The 25629-nt window shown below is 58.1% G+C and overlaps 1 protein-coding gene across 2 annotated transcripts in view; it reads left to right on the top strand.

Annotated features, from left to right (window-relative positions):
• The window catches only part of LOC102696155 (pecanex 3), a 41553-nt gene that overhangs the window by 2542 nt on the left and 13382 nt on the right, over window positions 1–25629 (top strand). For both annotated transcript variants that reach the window (XM_069180368.1, XM_069180367.1), the window contains exons 2-23: window positions 506–708; window positions 2355–2460; window positions 3442–3481; window positions 4493–4588; window positions 6233–7996; window positions 9005–9134; window positions 9976–10148; window positions 11451–11508; window positions 13490–13625; window positions 14237–14394; window positions 14757–14910; window positions 15363–15395; window positions 16026–16197; window positions 16374–16484; window positions 16969–17060; window positions 17947–18056; window positions 19526–19631; window positions 20967–21059; window positions 21434–21584; window positions 22807–22951; window positions 23037–23211; window positions 24442–24550. In XM_069180368.1, coding sequence (XP_069036469.1) covers window positions 506–708; window positions 2355–2460; window positions 3442–3481; window positions 4493–4588; window positions 6233–7996; window positions 9005–9134; window positions 9976–10148; window positions 11451–11508; window positions 13490–13625; window positions 14237–14394; window positions 14757–14910; window positions 15363–15395; window positions 16026–16197; window positions 16374–16484; window positions 16969–17060; window positions 17947–18056; window positions 19526–19631; window positions 20967–21059; window positions 21434–21584; window positions 22807–22951; window positions 23037–23211; window positions 24442–24550 — 4315 coding nt within the window. The remainder of the gene's footprint in view (window positions 1–505; window positions 709–2354; window positions 2461–3441; window positions 3482–4492; window positions 4589–6232; window positions 7997–9004; window positions 9135–9975; window positions 10149–11450; window positions 11509–13489; window positions 13626–14236; window positions 14395–14756; window positions 14911–15362; window positions 15396–16025; window positions 16198–16373; window positions 16485–16968; window positions 17061–17946; window positions 18057–19525; window positions 19632–20966; window positions 21060–21433; window positions 21585–22806; window positions 22952–23036; window positions 23212–24441; window positions 24551–25629) is intronic.

Below are 25629 nucleotides of genomic sequence, written 5' to 3'. Positions count from 1 at the left end.
AGACGCACACAGTGTCCAGCTGTATTATGACCATCGCCTTTTGTGTTTTTGTGAATTTTGTGAGCTCGCAGGAAGGGCATTTCACCGCCAGCAACGACTGCTGCACGCCGTATTGTTGTGCGTTTGATAGATCAACTTTGATTTGATTTGATTTGACCACGAATGGGGGTTTTAAGAGTCTACTTATGGTCCCCTGGTGATGTTATCCCACCTTTCAGCTTTTTCGGAGGGGTCAGGTACAACAGGGCCTGTTTAAAATTCCCTCAAGCCGGGTCGGGCTCAATACCCACCCCCCCCCCAGGCCGGAGGCAGAATTTCTGCTCTAGCAGCGTGGGGGTGTCGCCCTGTGCTGTATTGTGTCTGTGAACCTGTGTGCGTTACTCCCAGACTTTTTTGCGTCTGGGTGATTTTTGAGCCAAGCCAGTTCCCAGCATCCCGCGGGGCCGGGTTGGCGCGACGGCGGGCCCTGGTTTTGTGACCACTCTCTCTCTCTGCCCCCCCCCAGGCGCTGCCCCCTAGCGTGGCGGTGGCAGGGGGCTACTGCGCGCTGGTGGCGGCCTTCTTCACAGCCGTGAAGGCGGTGAACTTCCGGCTGCACGCCATGTTCGACGAGGGCGAGATCGTGGAGAAGAGGCAGGCCTCCCTGACCCCAGAGCGGGCGGAGGAGGGTGACGGGGGCGCCGGCGCACCCGAGGGGAGCAGACCCAGGTGAGTCCTGGCGGGGGTGTTCTCAAGGGTGCCACAGGGGGTGCCACAGGGTAGCAAACCCCCCCCCCCCCCACCCGGTGACCGTGAGGAGGTTTTCCGAAGCCCAGCTCCTCTCTCACATGTGATCACTAAGAAAAATGATAGTGATTCTAAACTTTTATATAGCCAGGATTAGGGCTGGGCGATATGGCCAAAAACATGATCACGATAAAAATGTTCATATCAGTCGATATCGATAATGAGCCCGATAAATGTCAAATCATTATTTCTTTCAAGTTTTTCAAGGCAGGTTTTTTCTCCTGAGTGAAAGTTGACGAAAGCCAGACGGCGAATTGGGGAATTAAACAACTCTTTATTTTAAGAACACGACAAACACTTGCCAAACAGCAGGAACATTCAACAAATCTGAGGGAGAGAGTGTTCAAGTCTTTTTTTTTATGGCAAAATATGCATGAGTGAAACGTACAAAATAAATATCTCAATAGAAGAATGAAATACTGCAGTGTGATAACACACACATGGAAGATGGCTCAGACAGCCTGCAAAGTTTAAAGTGCTCTGTTTTATGTCTGATCGTAAGAAGACCAAATATCTCCAAATGACCGAAGTGGAATGGCCTTTTCTGCCGACGACGTCATCGTCCTTCGAGCCTTCGAGCTGGTCACCACCACGTCAGCTGCCCGGTCTGCGCAGTATTTTGTGCGCATGCGCATATCCTAAACGTATTCATCGAACTTTGGTGAAAATTATATCGAGGAAAATTATAGGGCGGTAATTATCGTTAGCCAATTATCGCCCAGCCCTAGCCAGGATTGTGTCTCAGGGGTGCCACAAGGGGGCGCCACACTAGATCCCTGGTAGCAGGTTTTCCAAAGCCCAGCTCCTCTCTCACCTGTGATCAATAAGAATCATGATAATGATTCTAAACTTAATTTTTATATAGCTGGGATTGGGGTGTATTTCACTCTGAAACGTGCACAAAGAAGGGGGGACGTCGATTGGCGTGACGCCCTTGAAACTGTTCTTAATGCCGCACCCCGCGATTGATGGGGCGAGCCGAGCGCCCGGGTCTCCTTCCCTTGCCTGTGGGGCGCCGCGCCCTGCCTGGTGACCCCCTGTGTCCGGAGGGCGCCCGGAGCCGGGCCCAGGGAGTCGGATCTTCGCCCCCCCCCCTCCTTGGAGGGGCGCGGGGTGTCGGGGCGCAGGCCTGCGCAGGTTTGATCTGTGAGGCAGGTGGCCATTTCAGGAGGACGCTGGGAGAAGACCATCTCCCCCCCAGTGTCCTGACCTCCAGCAGTGGGTTAATAGTCTGGGTGCAGCCCTGGTCCCCCACGAATGGCTGCCCCCGCGTGATCATTGCCGGTCATACTGGGCTCCTAGAAGATATTTCCACTAATGGCCCAGTGGCCGTTCCTGATGACTTCACTGGCTTTTTAGCTCAGCCATCCCTGAGGTGTCAGGTTCAACAGCAGGCCTCTGTTTAAAACGCTCTCAAGCCGGGGCTCCCCCCACCCCAGGCCAGAGTCCGATTTCTACACCCTGATCGCCGGAGGAGAGTTTGATCTCCCTGCGTCATACAAGCCTTCTAACTCTGTTCCCTCCCCCCTCTGTTCCCTCCCCCCTCTGTTCCCTCCCCCTCGCGACAGGGACGGCGCGGGCAGTGTGGAGATGACCGTGTTCCGGAAGGTGAACTCCACTCCACCGGTCCGCTGCAGCTCCCAGCATTCCCTGTTCGGGCTGAACCAGGTGTCGGTGAGTATCCACGGACCGGGACGGGGGCGACGGCGGGTTTGTAAGTCTGTGACCCGCCGCAGGACGGCGGCTACTCTCTTCACTGGCGTTTCCCTGGTGTGGGGTTTGAGGTTTGAGTGGCGGTGGGGTCCCCCAGCAGGTTTCTGGGGGCACGGCCCCACTGCACTGTGGGAGCCTTTTCCGGCCCCTCATAGCTGCCCGAAATGGTGGCAATGACCCCCCAACGCGTGGCATGACCTTTCTCGTCTCCGCAGCAGTATGCTCTATGGGAAAAGCTCAGGCTGCTGCTGGAAGAGGTGTTAGTGGGGCCAGCAGGGGGCGCTCACCCTTCGGTCCGTGTGGGTCCTGATGCCCCAGTATAGTGACGGGGGACACTAGACTGTAAACAGGCGCCGTCCTTCGGGTGAGACGTCAAACCGAGGTCCTGACTCTCTGTGGTCATTAAAAATCCCAGGGTGTTTCTCGAGAAGAGTAGGGGTGTTACCCCGGTGTCCTGGCCAAATTCCACCCCCTGGCCTTTACCCATCATGGCCTCCTAATAACCCCCCTCTCTGAACTGGCTCCATCACTCTGCCCTCCTCCCCACTGAGAGCTGGGGTGTGGGGAGCGGACTGGCGCCTCGACCAGGTGGGGGTACACACTGCTGGGGGGTGGAGGGGAGTCCCCATGACCTGTAAAGCGCTTTGAGTGGAGGGTCCAGAAAAGCGCTATATAAGTGTAAGCAATTATTATTGTTATTATATGGGCAGAGAATGCTGATATAAGTACACAAGTGACCCTCTCCCACATGATAGTCTATGGCTGTTAGTGCTCGTACACAACAGATGCCCATCAGTTCCAGGTTTAGGAATTTAGTAATGAACTTGGGGACGTGACTGACTCGGGTCATGTTCTGGGCCACGTGGGGCGCACAGGGGTAACTTTCTCCGTGTCCCGTCACAGTACTGACCCTCCCTTCCCTCTTCCCCTGTCCTGCTTCAGGAGTTCCTGCCCCAGCTGGACGATACGGGAGTCTCCAAAGGTACGGTCCGGCCCCCGAGCGGTCAGCCCTGTTTCGTGAGCTGGCGCTCTGCGCCGAGAGCAGGCTGCTGCTCGGCTGACGTGTCCAGCGGTCTCCCAAGCGAATCGGACACTTGTGTCCTCCTCGCCTCCCCTCGAGTACTGCTTCAGCCCTTTTCTGTTACCAGTTTCCTTTAGATAGATAGATACTCTCTTGATCCCCTGAGGGAAATTGCAGTGCAACAGCAGCTTGACACAGACAACACAGCCACAGTGTCACGAATGATACAATAATACTAACACAACACAGGCGATACAATCAGTACAGCGAGAAGGTACTCCCAGCCCGGAACACACAAGGAACAAACCAGAACAGAACAGTCCACAAAAAAGTCGGATTGCACAATATGACTATAAATATAATTGTATTGCACGGGTCCCTGGCATCTACTGCACAAAAAACAGTTGTAAACAGGAAAGAAAAAGAGCAGATGTATCAGTTTGCTGCTCAGTCCAGAAACAGGTCCCTGTCAGTGTTGCCTCTGCCCAGACGCAAGGTGGAGGCGTTGTACAGTCTTGTGGCAGAGGGCCAGAATGACCTCCTGTAGCGCCCCCTGTCGCCCTGTGGATGGATCAGCCTATTGCTGCTCTTGGGTCCTGGGTGCAAATCTGGCCCGCGGCACCTTCCGTGTGGAGTTTGTGTGCTCTCCCGTAAAACTGTCGTGGACAGGAGACGCCAGTCCATCACAGGGCAGACATACACTCTTGCACTAGGGGGAGTTTCCCCGGAAGCCAGTTCTCCTCCCAGCCAGTTCTCCTCCCAGCATGCCTTTGGACTGTGGGGGCAAAGCTGGAGCACCTGGAGGAACGTGCAGACTCCACACAGACAGTACCCCGGGTCTGGGACTGAACCCCGGTGCCCCAGGGCTGTGAGGCTGCGATGCCCCCCCGCGCAGGGCTTTAAAGGCGTAGGTACGAGTGTGCGTCCGTCACGCGCTGCTCCTCACAGCCCCCCCCCTCCCCTCCCCCGCAGATATCGAGGAGCTGATGAGGGAGCAAGGCAGCAGGAACGTGATCGTCACCTCGGCGCACAGGGAGATCCTCAAGCGCGGCTCGCAGGACCCGCTGGGTGAGAGTTCTGGGCCGCGGCTCTGCTGCCACGCGTCTGACCTGGGGGGCGGGGGGTGTGCCCATGTGCGGGCAGCCTTCTTCAAGGGGAAACGCCGTCCCGATTTCTCAGACTGGCTTGTTGTTGAGAGCCCTTCCTGCTCACTAGTCCCCGTACTGACTAATGTACTGAGATGTGAAGCGGCCCTTCCTGCTCACTAGTCCCTGTACTGACTAATGTACTGAGATGTGAAGCGGCCCTTCCTGCTCACTAGTCCCTGTACTGACTAATGTACTGAGATGTGAAGCGGCCCTTCCTGCTCACTAGTCCTCGTACTGAGTAATGTACTGAGATGTGAAGCGGCCCTTCCTGCTCACTAGTCCCTGTGATGACTAATGTACTGAGATGTGAAGCGGCCCTTCCTGCTCACTAGTCCCCGTGCTGACTAATGTACTGAGATGTGAAGCGGCCCTTCCTGCTCACTAGTCCCCGTGCTGACTAATGTACTGAGATGTGAAGCGGCCCTTCCTGCTCACTAGTCCCCGTGCTGACTAATGTACTGAGATGTGAAGCGGCCCTTCCTGCTCACTAGTCCCCGTGCTGACTAATGTACTGAGATGTGAAGCGGCCCTTCCTGCTCACTAGTCCCTGTACTGACTAATGTACTGAGATGTGAAGCGGCCCTTCCTGCTCACTAGTCCTCGTACTGAGTAATGTACTGAGATGTGAAGCGGCCCTTCCTGCTCACTAGTCCCTGTGATGACTAATGTACTGAGATGTGAAGCAGCCCTTCCTGCTCACTAGTCCCTATATTGACTAATGTACTGAGATGTGAAGCGGCCCTTCCTGCTCACTAGACCCTGTACTGACTAATGTACTGAGATGTACGACCGAATAAGTACAGGTTGTGCAGCAGACATTTCACCGCAGAAATGTTCCAGCGTGATCCGCAGGCAGAGTTAACCAGTGAGCAGTATTTGCCAGTGACACCGTCTGGGAGAGGAGAGCAGTATTTCTACTGGATTAGAAGAGCTGGATCCACAAGCCTGCTTGTTTACAGGGTCACAGGGCCTCACTGGAAGTCCTGCTGCCTCGTTCTGAATCCCAGAAACATGGCGCTGAGCAGACCTGGAAATGTCCTCTAGTTTGTGATGTCAATGGGAGGTTTTACACGTCATGTGTACAGTTTACTTTTACTGTGATTTAAAATGCGCTCTTCGGTACCGATTCTTTCTCACCCCGAAGTAGGAAAACAGTGTTGCGGTTCCACTTTAAGGACGGCGTGGGGGCCTGATATCTGTAGCCCCCCTGAGCGACTGGGGTGCTGTCTGCCGCCCCCGCACCCCTTCACCCCCAGATCGCACGCTGTCAGCAGCAGGCCCGGGCCAAATGCGCGTCAGCTGTACAGAACCACAGAGGAAACAGAAGCTCATATTTAAATTTCGCCGTCAGATCTTTTTACATGTTGTTAACAACATGACACCTGAATTGACCTTGCAATACCCAGGTTTGACAAAGCCACGTTTTTGTCCTCGATTTGCCTTCTAACACAAATATTTGGGGGTACGTACGTCCCGGGCTCAGCGGGACCTGGGGGAGGTTTGGGGACCCCTGGAGCCCGGAGGTCAGTAGGGCTGATCCTGCAACGCCTTTGTTTTCCTGCAGGGGGCCTCAGCGCGGAGCATTCCTGCCTGGCAGCTGCTCTAGCTGGGGACCTCCCCGGCCTGGTGGCTGGGGGGTGCCCCGCCGTCCCCCCCTCTCCTTCCAGCCGGGGGGAGGGAGAAGACGAGGAAGCAGGGGAAGAGGAGGAGGAGGGAGGGAGGGACGCCGGGACAGAGCCGCTGTCCCCTCAGGAGGGCCCGGGCGCCGGGGCCTCGGGGGGTTACTCCCCGCTGGGGCCCTCGGGGGAGTCGGAGAGCCTGGGGGACGCCCCGCTCAGCCCCCTGATCAAGAGCAGCCTGAGCGAGGAGCTGAGCGAGAACCTGCTGGGGCTGGGGCTCGGCTCGGGCGCCTTCGCCCCCCGCGCGCCGGCGGAGGCAGAGGCGGCGGCGACGGGGGGCGGGGCGCCCCAGGCCGCCGGCTCCACGGACAGCTGCTTCAGCGGCGGGGGGGCGGCCACGGACCGCGAGACCCTCAGCACGGTCAGCAGCTACCGCAGCGAGAGGACGGACTCCACGCGGCTCGAGAGCCCCTCCCTGGGGCCGGCCCGGCCCGGGCACCCCGGCGCGCCGCCGGCCGGCCCCCCCTCGGCCCCCCGCAGCAGCGACACGGACGACCTGTCGGACAGCGAGCTGCTGCGGTCCCCCGCCCGGGGCCCCTCCCTGGGGCCCGGGCTGGACAGGACGCTGGTGGAGGGGGACGACCTGCCCTCCTTCTCCTGCGAGCCCCGGCTCCCGGACTCCTCCCCGTCCAGCAGCGGGCGCTCGGAGGCCGGGGAGGCGGGGCGCGGGGGGGGGGCGCCCCCCCTGCCCCCGCCCCGGCAGGGCTCCACGGGCTCGGCGCCGGGCGGGCTGGGCCTGGGCCCGGGCCTCTCCGAGCCGGCGCTGCCCACCCTCCCGGCCCCCTTCCCCCTGCCCGAGCAGCAGGTGGTGAGGCCCAAGGATCTCAAGCTGCTGCGCTCAGGGGGCGGCCCTGGCGGGGGGGGCGGCGGCGCTGGGCACCGGCCCGGGCGCAGGAAAGCTCCCCGCAAGCGGGCCGGGGCGGGGGCGGGGGGCAGCAGCTTCGACTGCGGCTCCTACCGGCGGCGCCCCCCCCCCAGCCGCGGGCAGCACCGCGACTACATCCCCGTGCGCAGCCGCCTGCGGGCCAAGGCCTACAGCGGGGGGCTGTTCGAGGACTCCAGCGACGAGGACGACGGCAGCGAGGGCAGCGGGGTGAGCGCGGGCTCCAGCCTGGGCTCCCAGCGGCGCTACAGCTCCGACGAGGACGACGAGGATGATGACGACGACGAGGACGACGAGGACGACGACTCCAGCTCCTCCACTTCCTGCTACTCGCCGGACTCCGCCTCCGCCGGGCTCCCGCCCCCTCCCGGCCCCGCCCCCCAGCTCCAGGGCCCCGCCCACCTGGGGGCGGCGGCCATGGCGGGGGCGGGGCCGCAGCCCCCGGGCCCCGCCCACGCCCGGGGCGCCCAGAGGTCGGCCAGCACGGCCAGCGCCAAGACCCACGCCAGGGTGCTCAGCATGGACGGGGCCGGGGGGGGTGCGGGGGGCCACGCCCAGCCCGGGGCTCAGCCCTCGCCGCCTCCGCCCGCCGTCCCGCCCCTGGCGCCCGCCCCGCGGCCCCTCACCGTCTCCAAGTCGGACCTGGAGGCCCGGGCGGGCCAGCTGGAGGGGTTCCTGGGGCCCCACCACAGGCTGGGCTCCTGGGCCGGAAACCAGACAGGCTGGAGGGCAGCAGGGCTGGCGGAGGAGGGCGCCGTAGGGGGAGGTGAGTCTGTAACTGTAAACCATAAGGCGTCTGTGATTCTGACACAAAGTCCTGGCTGTTCACGCTTCTCAGTTTGGAAAAGAGCCGCTGCGTCGTTTGGGCTCTCAGAAGCCAGTATTTGTCTCCGTTTCCCCTTTTGCTCCGGTGGTTTTATCCGAGCTTGGGGATCTCTCGCCTAGTCGGGTGTCTTGCTAGCTGGATGTTAACGTCCCGCAGGGCCGGAGGGGGGTGGGGGACGGGGGGGTGTGGGGGGCATTGTGATCGACAGCGCCAGTTGCGCCAACTTGGGCCGCTTCAGCGTCTGAGCAAGGGTCACGCGGCGCTCTTAGCCTGTGCTTCGTCCTTCTCCCCTTGGTCCAGCGCGGGGTCAGGAGGGGGGAAGCCGGAGCCTATCCCAGCAATCAGTGGGCGGAAGGCAGGGTACGCCATGGGTGGGACGCCAGTCCATCCCATCGCAAGACGCACCCAGGCAGATGTTGTTCTTTATGTGCAGGGATCCCAGCGAAACAGCTTTGTTTTTGCCCGTCATGCCTCGCAGGTAGACAGCGTTTTGTTTTTGGCGCTCCTACCTAATGGGTTCTGCGCTCAAGCTCCGCTTGGGAGTCAAGGAACTTGGCTTATTTTTTATTTTTTTCACCCCCCTGCTCTGGGTTGGCGCAGCGGTTGTTGTCATCGCAGGACTGGATCCAGCACAGGGTCACGGGGGGGAGCTGGGTCCTATCCTGACAAGCAACAGGCGCAAGGCGGGGTACGCCCTGGGTGGGACACCAGTCCATCACAGGGCAGACACGCGCTCGTTCTCTCTCGCTCACTCCATCACGCCAGGGCCTAGTTTTCCCAGAGGCCGAAGAACTCCCCGCATGTCTTTGGGCTGTGGGAGGAAACTCGTGTGAACAGGGGGGGGGTGGAACGTGCAAACTCCACACAGACAGGACCCCCAAGCGCCAGGTCTCTCTGGCTCCAGCGCCTGTGTGTGTGACCTGCTCTCCTGTGCCTTCCCTCCCTCAGCGGCCGAGCACGAGGAGTCCGGGAAGCAGGATTCCCTGGGCAGCGTGAAGAGGACCCAGGCCATCCGCAGGCGGCACAACGCCGGCAGCAACCCCACGCCGCCCCCCTCCACGATGGGCTCCCCCCCCAGGTGCGCAACGTCCCCCCCGCTGTCCGTGCTCCTCTGAGGTCGAGGCATGTGCCCCTGCCCTCCTTTAATCTGGGTCTCTGTGCCAGGCTCTGATGCATACTCATGTCCCTCGGAGTGGCAGTGTCTGTCCCTGTGGCCCTCTGTGTGTGTGTGTGTGTGTGTGTGTGTGTGATCTCGGGCTCTGTGCCCGTGTCCCTCTGTGTGTGTGTGTGTGATCTCAGGCTCTGTGCCCGTGTCCCTCTGTGTGTGTGAGTGTGAGTGGGATCTCGGGCTCTGTGCCCGTGTCCCTCTGTGTGTGTGTGTGTGTGTGATCTCAGGCTCTGTGCCCGTGTCCCTCTGTGTGTGTGTGTGTGAGTGTGAGTGGGATCTCGGGCTCTGTGCCCGTGTCCCTCTGTGTGTGTGTGTGAGTGTGAGTGTGATCTCGGGCTCTGTGCCCGTGTCCCTCTGTGTGTGTGTGTGTGTGAGTGAGAGTGAGAGTGATCTCGGGCTCTGTGTGTGTGTGTGAGTGATCTCGGGCTCTGTGCCCGTGTCTCTCTGTGTGTGTGTGAGTGAGTGTGATCTCGGGCTCTGTGCCCGTGTCTCTCTGTGTGTGTGTGAGTGAGTGTGATCTCGGGCTCTGTGCCCGTGTCTCTCTGTGTGTGTGTGAGTGAGTGTGATCTCGGGCTCTGTGCCCGTGTCTCTGTGTGTGTGTGTGTGTGTGTGTGATCTCGGGCTCTGTGCCCGTGGCCCTCTGTGTGTGTGTGTCTCAGGCTCTGTGCCCGTGGCCCTCTGTGTGTGAGTGTGATCTCGGGCTCCACGCTAGGCTGTGTCTCTTGACGCCCCCGTGGTCGCTGTGCCCCAGCCTGCAGGATATCCAGCGTGCCCGGACCTCCTCTCACTCCCGGGCGCTCACCCTGCCCTCCGCGTTGCAGTTCGCCTCCTCGCTCCTGCTGCCGCGGGGCGGCGGCGTCCACGAGGCCTCCACCTTCGACGACACCTCGGAGGGCGCCGTGCACTACTTCTACGACGAGAGCGGTGAGCGCGGGGGGGGCGGGGGAGGACTGTGAACTGCTGTGGAGGGGCACTGGCTCAGAGTCGGAACAGTTTGAACTTGGGTTCTGTCATTGTGCTGGGAACGACTGGGAATGAGAGAGCCCGACTCAGAATGGGCATCAGCTGGCAAACGTTTCCCTGGCTTTGGGCATGGCGGCTACTTCTGCGACCGGTTGGGTGCCTGCCTGCGACAGAGAGGGGTGTTCTTCTCCTCCAGTCAGAGCTCACTCTCCTGTCTGGCGCTGTGGGGCGCAGTGATGTCACTAAGACATGTCCACCTCCTCCAGTCTGAGCTTACTCTCCTGTCAGGCGCTGTGGAGCGCAGTGATGTCACTAAGCGCTGTGGAGCGCAGTGATGTAACTAAGACATTTCCCCCTCCTCCAGTCAGAGCTCACTCTCCTGTCAGGCGCTGTGGAGCGCTGTGATGTCACTAAGACATGTCCACCTCCTCCAGTCAGAGCTCACTCTCCTGTCAGGCGCTGTGGGGCGCAGTGATGTCACTAAGACATGTCCACCTCCTCCGGTCAGAGCTCACTCTCCTGTCTGGCGCTGTGGGGCGCAGTGATGTCATTAAGACATGTCCACCTCCTCCAGTCTGAGCTTACTCTCCTGTCAGGCGCTGTGGAGCGCAGTGATGTCACTAAGCGCTGTGGAGCGCAGTGATGTAACTAAGACATTTCCCCCTCCTCCAGTCAGAGCTCACTCTCCTGTCAGGCGCTGTGGAGCGCTGTGATGTCACTAAGACATGTCCACCTCCTCCAGTCAGAGCTCACTCTCCTGTCTGGCGCTGTGGAGCGCAGTGATGTCACTAAGACATGTCCACCTCCTCCAGTCTGAGCTTACTCTCCTGTCAGGCGCTGTGGAGCGCAGTGATGTCACTAAGCGCTTTGGAGCGCAGTGATGTCACTAAGACATTTCCCCCTCCTCCAGTCAGAGCTCACTCTCCTGTCTGGCGCTGTGGAGAAGCAGTGAGGTCGCTAAGACACGCCCCCCTCCTCGTGAGGGGTTATGGAGCGATTTGCTATCGAAGATGATTGGCTCTGACAGGTGGGCGTGCCTGCTGGTCCTCGTGCTCCTGCGTGACAGGAGAGCAAGCAGGTGTGATTCCAGATTGGGTGGGAATAAAAAGGGGGGGGGGGGGGAGTTTTGGCCATTCCCAGTTGCTCCCGGGATAGCCTCCAGCTCTTCTTCAACCCCGAATCGGCTGAAGAGGTTAGAAGACGGATCGACGCGCCAAGTTAGAATTGTCTCATCACACTGGGGGGGTGTCTTTCTCTCTGTAGGAGTGCGGCGATCCTACACGTTTGGGCCAGCGGGGGGTGGCTATGAAGACCCAGTACAGTAAGACCTCGTCCTAGCAGCTTATTATTAACGGTGCCATCCTTTCCTGTCCGTCTGTGAGTCTGTTGCGTTCACGTGCTTTTCTTGTCCCGACTTGTTTAAACCGTCCCCCCCCCAAAAAGGGAAGCGATCGGTTGCCCTTTTCCATGACGTTAATGCAAAAAATCCATCTGTGTGCACGCATTGCAGTGGAAAAAGTAAAATAGAATAGGGTGAAAAAAATAGGAGACTGACCACGTCAGGAGTGCTGGGCCTATGCAGCACAGAATGAACGTTGGCTGGGGGCGAATAAGTCACAGCTTATTCGGAACAAGCCCACACCAATTCAAGCAGTCTTGTGAATCCATCTCTTTTAATCCAATAGAAATGTCGCTCCTGACTTCCAGACAGTTTCACTGGCAAACACTGCTCGCTTGGTAGCTCTGCCTGGAGATCACGCTGGAACATCTCTGGGGTGAAATGTCTGCTGCACAACCTGTACTTATTCCCTCGTACATCTCAGTACATTAGTCAGCACAGGGACTAGTGAGCAGGAAGGGCTGCTTCACATCTCAGTCCATTAGTCATCACAGGGACTAGTGAGCAGGAAGGGCCGCTTCACATCTCAGTACATTAGTCAGTACAGGGACTAGTGAGCAGGAAGGGCCGCTTCACATCTCAGTACATTAGTCAGTACAGGGACTAGTGAGCAGGAAGGGCCGCTTCACATCTCAGTACATTAGTCAGTACAGGGACTAGTGAGCAGGAAGGGCCGCTTCACATCTCAGTCCATTAGTCATCACAGGGACTAGTGAGCAGGAAGGGCTGCTTCACATCTCAGTACATTAGTCAGTACGGGGACTAGTGAGCAGGAAGGGCCGCTTCACATCTCAGTACATTAGTCAGTACAGGGACTAGTGAGCAGGAAGGGCCGCTTCACATCTCAGTACATTAGTCAGTACAGGGACTAGTGAGCAGGAAGGGCCGCTTCACATCTCAGTACATTAGTCAGTACAGGGACTAGTGAGCAGGAAGGGCCACTTCACATCTCAGTACATTAGTCAGTACAGGGACTAGTGAGCAGGAAGGGCTGCTTCACATCTCAGTACATTAGTCAGCACAGGGACTAGTGAGCAGGAAGGGCTGGTTCACATCTCAGTACATTAGTCAGTACGGGGACTAGTGAGCAGGAAGGGCTGATTCACATCTCAGTACATTAGTCAGCACAAGGACTAGTGAGCAGGAAGGGCTGCTTCACATCTCAGTACATTAGTCATGACGGGCACTAGTGAGCAGGAAGGGCTGCAGCACATCGCAGTTCTCACAAACTCCCGACAACGTGGCATCTATCCTGTACTTTCCCAAAGTTCACGATTTGGTTCTTCATTCAGAATTTGGGACGCATCAATACATTTATTTCGTTGCTCAGGTTTAATAACCAGCCTGAGAAAATGGCACCGCGGCTCCCCTTGAAAACTGGGCTTACCGCCACTGGTGAGCAGGAAGGGCCGTTTTCACGTCTCCGTTCTCGCGTACCCTCGCTCGGCCTTCACAAAGTTCCCGATTTCTGTGCTCAGTTCGGAATTTGTAAAAAAAATTCCGATACCATCGATGAATTTTCTTCATTACTGAGATTTCCTACCCGGTCTGCGAAATTGGGGCAGCAGGTCCCCCCGTAAGAATAACAGACACCCTCCATAGTGAACACACTCGGAGAACACAGGTGTCCCCGTCTGCAAAGGTGCCTCTCTGCCACTGTTAATTGTCACCGGAGGCAGCTTTGACTTTCCTCTGATTAGTTCGTGGGGTGGGACAGCTAATCAGCTGATTAAAATGAAAAATGAAAAAGCTATCGCTCCAGACGTCGAATCGGGGGACAGATACCGACTGGTTGACCTTCTGTGGGCGCGATGGGGGACGGGATAGTTACCAGTGCCGGGACCGAGTCTCTCCTCTCGGCCCCCCCCCACCCCGTGCCTCACCTCGTGTTCCCTGCTGCTAGGGAGCGCCAGTCCCAGTCCTCCAGCTTCACGTCCACCGATGTCCAGGAGGGGGCGCCGGTCCTGTCCATGCTGCAGCCGCGCCCCGTGGTGCTCCAGGGCATGCAGGTGCGCCGGGTGCCCCTGGAGATACCCGAGGTGAGTCAGCCTGCCGCAGCGGGATGGGGGCGGTGTGTGTGTGTGGGGGGGGGGGGACCCCACATTGAGAGGGGGGGGGCCGTTCACCCCACCCTGCCCTTATAGTTCGGTTTCTCCACTGTCTGGGATCTAGCACTGAGAGCAGCCCCCCCCCCAGGTATGAAGGGACCTTGAACACCGTGGAGAGACCATGCAAACTCCACACGCACAGGCACAGGCACTCCACACACCAGGCTGCGAGGCGATGGGGGGAGGTGGGGGGGGCAAAAGCGTTAACCAGCATGCCTCGGTATCGCTCACGAAGATCTGGCGCCTGGTACAATTGCGGTTTCGATCGGTCTTCAGGCGTTGCCTTCCAGCCCTGAAGCCCTGTGTGGGCTTGGCACGGATCTAGTTATTCCTCCTCGGTTTCGAGGCCCTGGGACCAGATCGGAGGACGAGGGTGCGAGAAAGTTTCAGGCGGCAGCCATCTTCTCTCAGGGGGCAGTGACCTCTCTGGGGCGCTTGTCCGGCCCTTCCTTGAAGCGTCTCGGGTTTGCTGGGGGTTATCGGCTTCACTGACGCGGCCAGTTCCTGATGTTCCATCCTCCCTCCCTCCCTCTCCGTCCCAGTTCGACCTGGACCACGAGTCTCTGCACGAGTCCCAGGAGAACACCCTGATGATCGAGGAGAAGGCCAAGCCCAAGCAGTACTACCGCTTCTGGGTCCTGCCGGGCCGGTGGCTGAGGGTGCGCTACGACCGACTGGCGCTGCTGGCGCTGCTGGACAGGTGAGGGGGCGGGGCCGGGGGGAGGGTTTGGTAAGGAGAGGGGGCGGGGCCAGGGGGGTGGGCGGGGCTGATTGGTGGGAGTGTATGGGGGCGGGGCCTGTGGGTGTGAGATCGATTGGTCGGGGTGGGGGTGTGGGCGGGGCCAGTGGAGAGGAGTGGCGGGTGGGGCTGTAGTCCTTGAACTCCTCATGTTGCACTACCGTGCACCCCGAAAGCGAGCCAGCTGAGCCTCACTGCAAGGGGCGGGCGGAGGGGGCGCGGAGTCGCTCGTCGCTCGGAGCTCCGGCCGAGAGGATCGGCGCGGCCCGTGGCCCGGAGAGACCCATCCCTCCCGCTCCCTCCCCCTCTCCCCTCTCTCCCAGGAACCGGCGCGTGGGGGAGAACGTGTTCGCCGTGGTGCTGGCCAGCCTGGTGGCCTTCCTGGGCTTCCTGCTGCTCCTCCAGGGCTTCTTCCAGGACATCTGGGTCTTCCAGTTCTGCCTGGTGATCGCCAGCTGCCAGTACTCCCTGCTCAAGGTAGGGTGGAGGGGGGGTGGGTCACCAGGCGGGCCCCGCCCTCCGCTCTGGTCCAGTTTGCTAGGAGTCCGCTCGCTGGTTGACGGGGGGGAGGATTTGTGCTTTGCTGGGTAGGGTCAGGCTTGGCCAGACTCTCCGGAACAGAATTTCCCATCTCTACCCTCCCCCACCCACCCCAGTGTGGTGACTTGGGGTGCTGTGATGGGGGCTGCACTTCAGCGGGGAATACAGTCCATCTGTTGGTTGATATGTGCCCTGTACAGGCCCAGGAACTTTTAACCAGTCCGTGTGCAGCGTTCCTGTTAGGCAGAGAATTAGTCTCGCAGGCCCCTCTCCGCCGGTTTCCGGTCCCGGAGACAGCGGGCGATCCCTGCTTGCGGTATCCCGAAGGGCTGGTCGGCGTCCTCATGTTCTTCGGTCCCCTGACCCGCTGTGTCTGTCCTGTGTTTCAGAGCGTGCAGCCCGATGCCGCCTCTCCCATGCACGTAAGTAGAGGACCCGCCTGCTGCTGGTTGTTCTGGTGACAACGTCCCCCTACCCAGAGGGCTTCTTGTCTTTATGGGCGTCTTCGCCTAATTTGACTGCCCGCCTTTAAGCAATGAGCTGGCTGTCGCTAATGGTAATGGCAGAAGAGGGACTTGCTTTCATAGAGAACCCCAGTCCAGGCAGTCTTACAGGTCACCCTGAATCAGGGGTCCCCCAGCCCTGCTCCTGGGGAGACCCAGTCCAGTTACTCTTATAGGTCACCCTGAATCAGGGGTCCCCCAGCCCTGCTCCTGGGGAGACCCAGTCCAGTCAGTCTTACAGGTCACCCTGAATCAGGGGTCCCCCAGCCCTGCTCCTGGGGAGACCCAGTCCAGTCAGTCGTACAGGTCACCCTGAATCAGGGGTCCCCCAGCCCTGCTCCTGGGGAACCCCAGTCCAGTTACTCTTGCAGGTCACCCTGAATCAGGGGTCTCCCAGCCCTGCTCCTGGGGAGCCCCAGTCCAGTTACTCTTATAGGTCACCCTGAATCAGGGGGTCCCCCAGCCCTGCTGTAGGGTGTCCGTCTCCCCTAACGAGCGCTTTCTCCCTACCCTGGTGTGTGTGTGTGTGTGTGTGTGTGTCTCTCGCAGGGCCACAACTGGATCATCGCCTACAGCCGGCCGGTGTACTTCTGCCTGTGCTGCACGCTGATCTGGCTCTTCGACCTGGGCAGCAAGGCCAGGGGCCTGCAGCCCTTCTCCCTGTACGGCATCACCCTCTTCTCCGCCGACTTCCTGGACGGCGCCAGGAACGTGGTCACCGGTGAGCCCGCGGGGGGGGGCGCAGTCATACAGTCATACCGAGCCTCCAACCGTAGAACAGTGCCGTGACAGATAGGTGACGAGCACGGTTGTGTACTTGGTGAATCTTCAGCTGTTTTTCCCCCCCCAAAGACGGTTTCTGATCGCTGTTCTCTCTCCCTGGCTCCCCCCCCGCAGTGTTCACCCTGTCCTTCCCCGTCATCTTCCTCTTCGGGCTGCTGCCCCAGGTCAACACCTTCCTCATGTGCCTGCTGGAGCAGGTGGACATGCACGTCTTCGGCGGCACAGGTAAATGGGGGGGTGTGGACCGCGGGGTGGGGTGACGAGAGCAGCTCTTGGGTCCCTGGGTCCCTGGGCTGGAGTTCATCCGGGGGGAGGGGGATCCTTCTGTGTGGAGTCTGCCTGGCATCCGACTGAGGCTTTAGTCGTGTCCTGCGCTGTGGGCTTCCAGGACTGGCTACACTCCTTAGCGCGGGTGGACAGGCCCTCAGTAGCCAGCATTCAGACGTGTCGGTCTCTTCGATCGGACCAGGCGCTGCTCTCAGACCTAGTAAACTCGGCGAAACTCGGTTAAGGTCTTCTTAGGTGTAATGACTGTCTTTGTGTAGGTCGAGGAGCGCGGATTCTTGTCGTGCAAGGGTGGCCTGGGCTACAGCTGTTTTATTCCTCCCCAGTAAACCGGGACGCGGTGTTCTGGCGTTTTTGCCTTTTCCAGCAGTCACAGCGGCGTCACCGACTCCCCCCCTGTGTTTTGTGTGTCTCTGTCTCTCAGCCACAACCAGCCCCCTGTCGGCCTTCTACAGCGTGGTGCGCAGCGTCCTGGTCGCCGCCCTGCTCTGCGGCTTCTGCTTCGGGGCCATCAGGGTGAGGGGGCGGGGCCGGCGAGGTCACGGGCGGGGAGGGGTAAAGGGGGGCAGAGAGGGGAGAGTGGGTGGAGCCGATTGGGGAGTGGGTGGGGTAAGAAGGCAGAGGGGGGGAGTGGGTGGAGTCATTTGGGGAGTGGGAGGGGTAAAGGGGGCTGCGAGGGGGGGAAGTGGGTGGAGTCAATTGGGGAGTGGGAGGGGTAAATGGGCAGGGATTGGGGAAAGTGGGAGGGGTTAATAGGGGAGTGGGTGGGGTAAAGGGGCAGAGAGGGAGGAAGTGGGAGGGGTTAATTGGGGAGGGGTGGGGTAAAGGGGCAGAGAGGGGGAGTGGATGGAGTTGATTGGGGGAGTGGGTAGGGTAAAAGGGCAGAGGGGAAGTGGGTGGAGTCAATTGGGGAGTGGGTGGGGTAAAGAGGGACAGAGGGGAGAGTGGGTGGAGCTGATTGGGGAGTGGGCGGGGTAAAGGGGGACAGAGAGGGGAGAGTGGGTGGAGCCGATTGGGGAGTGGGCGGGGTAAAGGGGGACAGAGAGGGGAGAGTGGGTGGAGCAGATTGGGGAGTGGGCGGGGTAAAAGGCAGAGGGGAAAGTGGGTGGAGTCAATTGTGGAGTGGGTGGGGTAAAGGGGCAGAGAGGGGGTGTGGCTGGAGTAAATGAGGGAGCGGGTGGGGTAATTGAGGAAGAGAGGGAGGTGGAAAGGTGCAGAGGGAGGAGAGGGGGGAGTGCGTGGAAGGGAGGGAGGTGAAGGTAATTAGGTGAGAATTTCTTGCCTTCTCCATCGTTAATTCTCTAAATCTCTTCTCTCTCTCCCTCATTTTGTCAACCCCCCTTCTCCTCGTCACCTTTATCCCCTCCTCTCTCATCCCTCTCTTTCTCCCCCCTGGCTCCAGGCTCCGTGGGACGACCTCCACGTGCCTGTGCTGTTCTCCGTGTTCTGCGGGCTGCTCCTGGCCCTCTCCTACCACCTGAGTCGGCAGAGCAGCGACCCCACTGTCCTGTGGTTAGTCACCCTGTCCCTCTCCCTGAAAACCCTGTCCCTCTTCCAGGCCTGTCTCTGAGGCCAGCCCCAAACCACTGATCATTGCCGATCGCCAATGACTGAGCAGAAAGTACTGGTCATTATTGATCAATACTGAAGAGAGAGTCTCCGGTGATTGAGCAGAAATCGCTGATCGTCGTTGATCAGTGCTGACGAGAGAGTCTCCGGTGATTGAGCAGAAATCGCTGATCGTCGTTGATCAGTGCTGACGAGAGAGTCTCCGGTGATTGAGCAGAAATCGCTGATCGTCGTTGATCAGTGCTGACGAGAGAGTCTCTGGTGATTGAGCAGAAATCGATTATCGTCGTTGATCAGTGCTGACGAGAGAGTCTCTGGTGATTGAGCAGAAATCGATTATCGTCGTTGATCAGTGCTGACGAGAGAGTCTCCGGTGATTGAGCAGAAATCGCTGATCGTCGTTGATCAGTGCTGACGAGAGAGTCTCTGGTGATTGAGCAGAAATCGATTATCGTCGTTGAATCGTGCTGACGAGAGAGTCTCCGGTGATTGAGCAGAAATCGCTGATCGTCGTTGATCCCTGCTGACGAGAGAGTCTTCGGTGATTGAGCAGAAATCGCTGATCGTTGTTGATCAGTGCTGACGAGAGTCTCTGGTGATTGAGCAGAAATCGCTGATCGTCGTTGATCAGTGCTGACGAGAGAGTCTCCGGTGATTGAGCAGAAATCGATTATCGTCGTTGATCAGTGCTGACGAGAGAGTCTCCGGTGATTGAGCAGAAATTGATTATCGTCATTGATCAGTGCTGACGAGAGAGTCTCTGGTGATTGAGCAGAAATAGATTATCGTCGTTGATCAGTGCTGACGAGAGAGTCTCTGGTGATTGAGCAGAAATCGATTATCGTCGTTGATCACTGCTGACGAGAGAGTCTCTGGTGATTGAGCAGAAATCACTGATCGTCGTTGATCAGTGCTGACGAGAGAGTCTCCGGTGATTGAGCAGAAATCGCTGATCGTCGTTGATCAGTGCTGACGAGAGAGTCTCCGGTGATTGAGCAGAAATCGCTGATCGTCGTTGATCAGTGCTGACGAGAGAGTCTCCGGTGATTGAGCAGAAATCGCTGATCGTCGTTGATCAGTGCTGACGAGAGAGTCTCCGGTGATTGAGCAGAAATCGCTGATCCTCGTTGATCAGTGCTGACGAGAGAGTCTCCGGTGATTGAGCAGAAATCGCTGATCCTCGTTGATCAGTGCTGACGAGAGAGTCTCCGGTGATTGAGCAGAAATCGATTATCATCGTTGATCAGTGCTGACGAGAGAGTCTCCGGTGATTGAGCAGAAATCGCTGATCGTCGTTGGTGGATTGGGTCGGTGTTCGTATTGACGTTATTTAAGTTCAGGCCTAAGCTCGAACCAAGTGTTGGCCTTTTGAGATGGTTTCTTGTAGCTCTGATCCGGTCTCCTGCACACAGGTCCCTGATCCGCTCCCGGTTCTTCCCAGACCTGGAGGCACGCAGTCCCGAGGAGCCTCCCTTGGAGATCAAGGATCCCCTGCCGGAGAAACTGCGCAGCTCCGTGGTAAGGCTCTCTGTTTGGGAATGGGCAGGTGTGGAAGTCTGGGGGGGGGATCAGGGGGTGTTTTCAGGGGGATCAAATACTAATTACTGGGGCTCAAGGTCAGCTGTACTGATAGCGGATCCACCACACTGATCCATCGGATCTATTGTCTTTAATTCACGCTGATCAGAGTCTTCAAACGCTTGATCACAGCAGCTCATTGTTTCTGTACCGATAGCTGATCCATCACTCTGATCAATCAGATCTAGTGTGTTTAATTCACACTGAGCAGAGTCTGTAAACACTGATCACAGCAGCTCAAGGTCAGCTGTACTGATAGCTGATCCATGACTCTGATCAATCGGATCTATTGTCTTTAATTCACACTGAGCAGAGTCTGCAAACACTTGATCACAGCGGCTCAATGTTTCTGTACCGATAGCTGATCCATCACTCTGATCAATCAGATCTAGTGTGTTTAATTCACACTGAGCAGAGTCTGTAAACACTAATCACAGCAACTGAAGGTCAACTGTACTGATAGCTGATCCATGACTCTGATCAATCGGATCTATTGTCTTTAATTCACACTGAGCAGAGTCTGCAAACACTGATCACAGCGGCTCAATGTTTCTGTACCGATAGCTGATCCATCACTCTGATCAATCAGATCTAGTGTGTTTAATTCACACTGAGCAGAGTTTGTAAACACTAATCACAGCAACTGAAGGTCAACTGTACTGATAGCTGATCCATGACTCTGATCAATCGGATCTATTGTCTTTAATTCACACTGAGCAGAGTCTGTAAACACTAATCACAGCAGCTCAAGGTCAACTGTACTGATAGCTGATCCATCACACTGATCCACCGGATCTATTGTCTTTAATTCACGCTGATCAGAGTCTTCAAACGCTTGATCACAGCAGCTCAAGGTCAGCTGAAACGGACAGCTGATCCATCACACTGATCCATCAGATCTAATTGACTCTTGGTCAGGGGGCTCCTCTTCGTTAACGTCACCTGTTCCTACCTATCCACCTGCAAAACTGATTCTTTATAGTTGAGGAAACGCGGACTCCTGCACAGTAAGTAATAATAGTAATAAAATATCCGTGAATCCGGCTTAAAGATATCCGTTTGCCGCCTTTGGTGCCAAATTCTGCAGCTGGGCCCTCACCTGGGCGCAGTCTTGCGTAAAGCACCTTACTCAAGGGTGCAGCAGCTGTGCCCCCCCCACTCCTGGGATTTGAACCCGCAAGCCCTCCGGCTGTCCCGAGGTGCCCGGCGTGAACGGTGCACGCGAGGCCTCCTGGGAAACGAGCCGGCGCCAAACCCTCTCGTTCTCTCCGGCAGAAGGAGATCCTGCACTCGGACCTGGTGATGTGCCCCCTCATCGCCATCATCACCTTCGCCATCAGCGCCAGCACCGTCTTCATCGCCCTGCAGGTCAGTCTTCAGCCCTGAGAATCGAGCGCGTTTTTTTTTTGTTAGCACATCCGGGGGGGGGGGGGGGGGTTGGTACTTTGGAGAGAAGCCCAGGAGGGGAGGAGGTGTGGGGGTTGTAGCCGTAGAGCTGACCACCTGATGTCGGCTCCAGGTTAGCATCATCCTTGCTATTGACCGTTCTGAGCTGCAAAACAAATTGCACTGCTTGTCCTCCCTTGGAGTTTCTGCTGTCTGCCATCAGAAATGGACCCCTCCCCTCCCCACCCCCCCGCCCCTCCCTTAACCCTGCAGCAGCTTTCCTCCGGGGTTGGTTCTGTTCGGTCGGAAACCGGGCCTGGTGGTTCCGTGCACTGATCCCCCTCCCCTCCCCGCAGCCTGCCCTGAGCGTTGTCCTGTACGCCCTGGCCGGTCTCGTGGGCTTCCTCACCCACTACCTGCTCCCTCAGCTCCGAAAGCAGCTGCCCTGGTTCTGCCTGGCCCACCCCGTGCTGCGGTCCCGCGAGTACAGCCAGTTCGAGGTCCGGGGTGAGTATCCGCCGCAGGCTTCCCGGGGAAGAGCCGCTGTGTGTGTGTGTGTGTGTGTGTTCTCTTGCCGGTTGTGCCAGCGGCAGCCGTCTTTTCTGCCCCCTTTTCCGGGCCCTGTACGTTTGCGGTCGTAGCGCCCCGAACCCGTCCCCGTCGACGAGCCAGGCTGGTACTCCTGCTTTCGGAGATCTCATTTCTCGCTTCGGCCGCGTTTCGGAGGAAGTGGGGGGGGGGGTAAGTTGCAGAGTTTGTATATCCAGGGGCAGGCAGTGTTGGGCAGTGGTCAGGGATCGTGGGATTTTAGTTGCCCCTCTGGGGGGGAGGCATTGCATGTTGCAGGATATTTGCCCCTTCTTGATGCCCCGCCCCAAGGAGGTGTGGCCACGATGCCCTGCCCCATGTGATGGGTGTGGTCATGATGCTCCGCCCCTGTGATGGGTGTGGCCACGATGCCCCGCCCCTACGAGGGGTGTGGTCACGATGCAACCCCCCCCTTCCAGAGGTGAGCCGGTTAACAGTGCTTGGGTTCCCAGGCAAGTTCACAAAAGTTACAAAACCACGCGCGTCTCAGAAGGCGTTCCCCTCTCTGAACATTTTGCCCAGTTGCACTTCCGCGGGATCGTCGACCCCATCCCCCCAGCGAGTTCGTCCGGCGGGCTTCACCGTTCACCCCTGCAGCCGCCAGTCAGGCGCGGCACAGCCTGCGACGCGAGCCGCGGCTCGGGATCTATCTAGGAAGGGCCAAGAGATGACGTCGCTCCGGTCGGCCAGTGCCAGGGCGTCGCTGTCAAAACGGCGAAACCGTGTTTTGTCACTGCGTTCGGCCAGTCGCACAGTTCGTGGCTCTCGGATGCCAGTCTGTGCCTGAGGAGTCGCAGGAAACGCTACTTCTCCCTTCGGCGTGTTTGACATCTCACTCCTGAGAACAGCTGATGGTGCTACAGAGGCGCTGTTTCCCAAACGTGCTTCCAGCCTCGTGTTGTGATGGGAAGACTTGAGTGGAATCGAACTGAGAAGGAAACGTCGCAGGAAGCCAAGCTCGGTGGGCACCAGAGACCTTAACGTCGGGTGCGGCTCATTGGTTGACCCTCCCTCTTCCTCGTATTGTAGTAGCTGGTTGTTTCTCTCGAGCCGGGAGGAACGCGCAGAAACTGGGAACGAAGCCTTTCAGCTGTCGGGCCAGCGATCTGCGAAACGACTGACCCACCTCTTTCCCCCGCAGACGCCGCCCAGCTGACGTGGTTCGAGAAGCTGTACGCCTGGCTGCAGTGCGTGGAGAAGTACTTCATCTACCCCGCGGTCATCCTCAACTCGCTGACCACCGAGGCCCGCGCCGTCAGCGCCCAGCCGGAGAAGCTGGGCATCTGGTGAGCCCCGCCGCGGGTCGATGCGGGGCGGCGCGGCGCCCGGCGTGTCCCGTCAACCCTGACCCCCCCCTCTCTCTCTCTACAGCCGCGCCCTCTTCGTCACCATGGCGGGCATGAAGCTCCTGCGGGCCTCCTTCTGCGCCCCCTCCCAGCAGTACGTCACGCTGTGCTTCACCGTCCTCTTCTTCCACTTCGACTACCCTCACTACTCCGAGACCTTCCTCCTCGACTACTACTTCATGTCCATCGTCTTCAACAAGGTCAGTCCCTGCCCATCCAGGTTGGGGTTCTCCCGCTCCCTGTTGTCCCATTCGCGTCTGAGGATGTGATGCCACGCCCTCTTTTGGCCGGGGGAGGGTATAGCCATGATGCCCCGCCCTGTTTGGGGTGTGTGGCTAAGTTAACGAAGCCCTGCCCACTGAGAGATATGTCATCTTGCCCCGCCCCGTTCGGGGTGTGTCCATGGTGCCCCGCCCCATTGGGGGTGTGGCCAAGTTAACACACCCTATTGGGGGCGTGGTCATGGTGTCCAACCCCATCAGTGGGTGTAGATATAATAATAATAATAATTGCTTACACTTATATAGCGCTTTTTCTGGACACTCCACTCAAAGCGCTTTACAGGTAATGGGGACTCCCCTCCACCACCACCAATGTGCAGCATCCACCTGGATGATGCGACGGCAGCCATAGTGCGCCAGAACGCTCACCACACATCAGCTATCAGTGGGGAGGAGAGCAGAGTAATGAAGCCAATTCACAGAGGGGGATTGTTAGGAGGCCATGATTGATAACAGCCGATGGGGAAATTTGGCCAGGATGCCGGGGTTACACCCCTACTCTTTTCGAGAAACACCCTGGGATTTTTAATGACCACAGAGAGTCAGGACCTCGGTTTTACGTCTCATCCGAAGGACGGCGCCTGTTTACAGTCTAGTGTCCCCGTCACTACACTGGGGCATTAGGACCCACATGAGCCGCAGGGTGAGCGCCCCCTGCTGGCCCCACTAACGCCTCTTCCAGCAGCAACCTTAGTTTTTCCCAGGAGGTCTCCCATCCAGGTACTGACCAGGCTCACACCTGCTTAGCTTCAGTGGGTTGCCAGTTGTGAGTTGCAGGGTGATATGGCTGCTGGTTGAAGATATCTTGCCACGCCCCCCATTAAGAGGGGCGGGGTTTAACAGTGCTTCACAAAAGTACCAAAACCAATTACATCTTAGATGGTGTTTCACTCTTGGAACGTTTTGCCCAGTATCTCTTAAAACAATATGGTTTAAGGGAAGAAAATTAGCTAGTGGCCTGTGCAGAAATAGAACTTCATTTGTCCTTAACGGGGCCTTAAACTTAATCCAGGTTACCCAGGGTTTGCTCAATTTTTCTGACTGTAATTTGAGAGAACAGAGTCACCCTTTTCCTCACGCGATTGTCGCTGGCTGACTTGGGAGGAGGGTTTGCGGGTGTGAGGCTGACCGGCACTTCTTCTCTCGCAGCTGTGGGACCTGCTGTACAAGCTGCGCTTCGTCCTGACCTACATCGCGCCCTGGCAGATCACCTGGGGCTCCGCCTTCCACGCCTTCGCCCAGCCCTTCGCCGTGCCTCGTATCCTCCTACGCCATTGGGTTCCGGCCGAACTGTCTCGCGGCGGCTTCCGGTCGGAGCCCCGCCCCTCTCCGTATGGCCCCTCCCCTTTTGTTGGAGCTCCGCCCACCACCTTGGAGCCCCACCCCTCCGGTTGGCTCTCACTCTCTGGGTGATGGGGCTTCAACCAGAGGAGCTCGTAGCTGCATCTTGCATAATGGGAAATCCCCAAATTGGATGTGTGTGGGATCAAAGCAAGAGAGCTTCTCCATTTTCTGTTTGTTCTTCATGCTGTCAGTACTGGGTTTTTTCCCCACTCCCCCATTTCCAAGCTTCTGTCAACTACCCTGATGTAGTCAAAAAAACACCTGGAATGAGATTCTGTTTATAATGTGTAGTATTAAGATGGGGTCGCCAGTCTCACAACTTTTATCCAGCCTTGCTTCGTGTGTCAGTCATCGCAGTAGTGACTGACTTAATTTCTTAAACTCTCCAACTGGGAGATCGCTGGTAGTCTCTTCTGTTCAAGTGTCTGTGCCAGGTATTCTGGATCTCTTCAAAACACTACATTGGCCAGATCTCTTGCTTTGATTTGTCTTAGTTCTGAAATTCTGAATGTCTCATTTGCGAAGAGACATGCCCTTTCTATAATCAGCAGTCAGAAAAATTCAGACCCGTGCAGGGGGGCATGAACTGGGTTTGATTAAGCCCCAGTGTCACTAATTTAACCCTCATCCTGACTTCCTGTTCAGCTGATTAAGTCAAGTGACCGACAGAACCAGACTGGGGGAGCCCTCCTCTCTGCCTGGGGGGCATTGGAGATCAATAGTCTGGGGAAACAGGGGCTGTAGTCGCACCTGATGCTTCTGCATTGTCCACTAGTTTGATAGGTGGAAACCTTGGGAGTTGAACTAGGCCTGACGGGTCGATGTCCGATGTTTCGAGCTCTTGGCTGCCCAGGCGGCGGCCAGTTTGACCAGCTCGGGGATCGGCATGCCGTGCCTGCCGCGCGGCGGTTTCGTGGCGAGCCCCTCCTGGAGCCCCCCGATGTCTGTCCGATGTCGTGACCGCCGAGCCCCGGAACGGGCGATCCGGTTCCC

The sequence above is a fragment of the Lepisosteus oculatus genome, chromosome 18 (assembly GCF_040954835.1).
Source record: "Lepisosteus oculatus isolate fLepOcu1 chromosome 18, fLepOcu1.hap2, whole genome shotgun sequence".
Taxonomy (NCBI): domain Eukaryota; kingdom Metazoa; phylum Chordata; class Actinopteri; order Semionotiformes; family Lepisosteidae; genus Lepisosteus; species Lepisosteus oculatus.
Note: the sequence above shows the minus strand (reverse complement) of the source record. Positions and strands in the feature narration are given on the sequence as shown.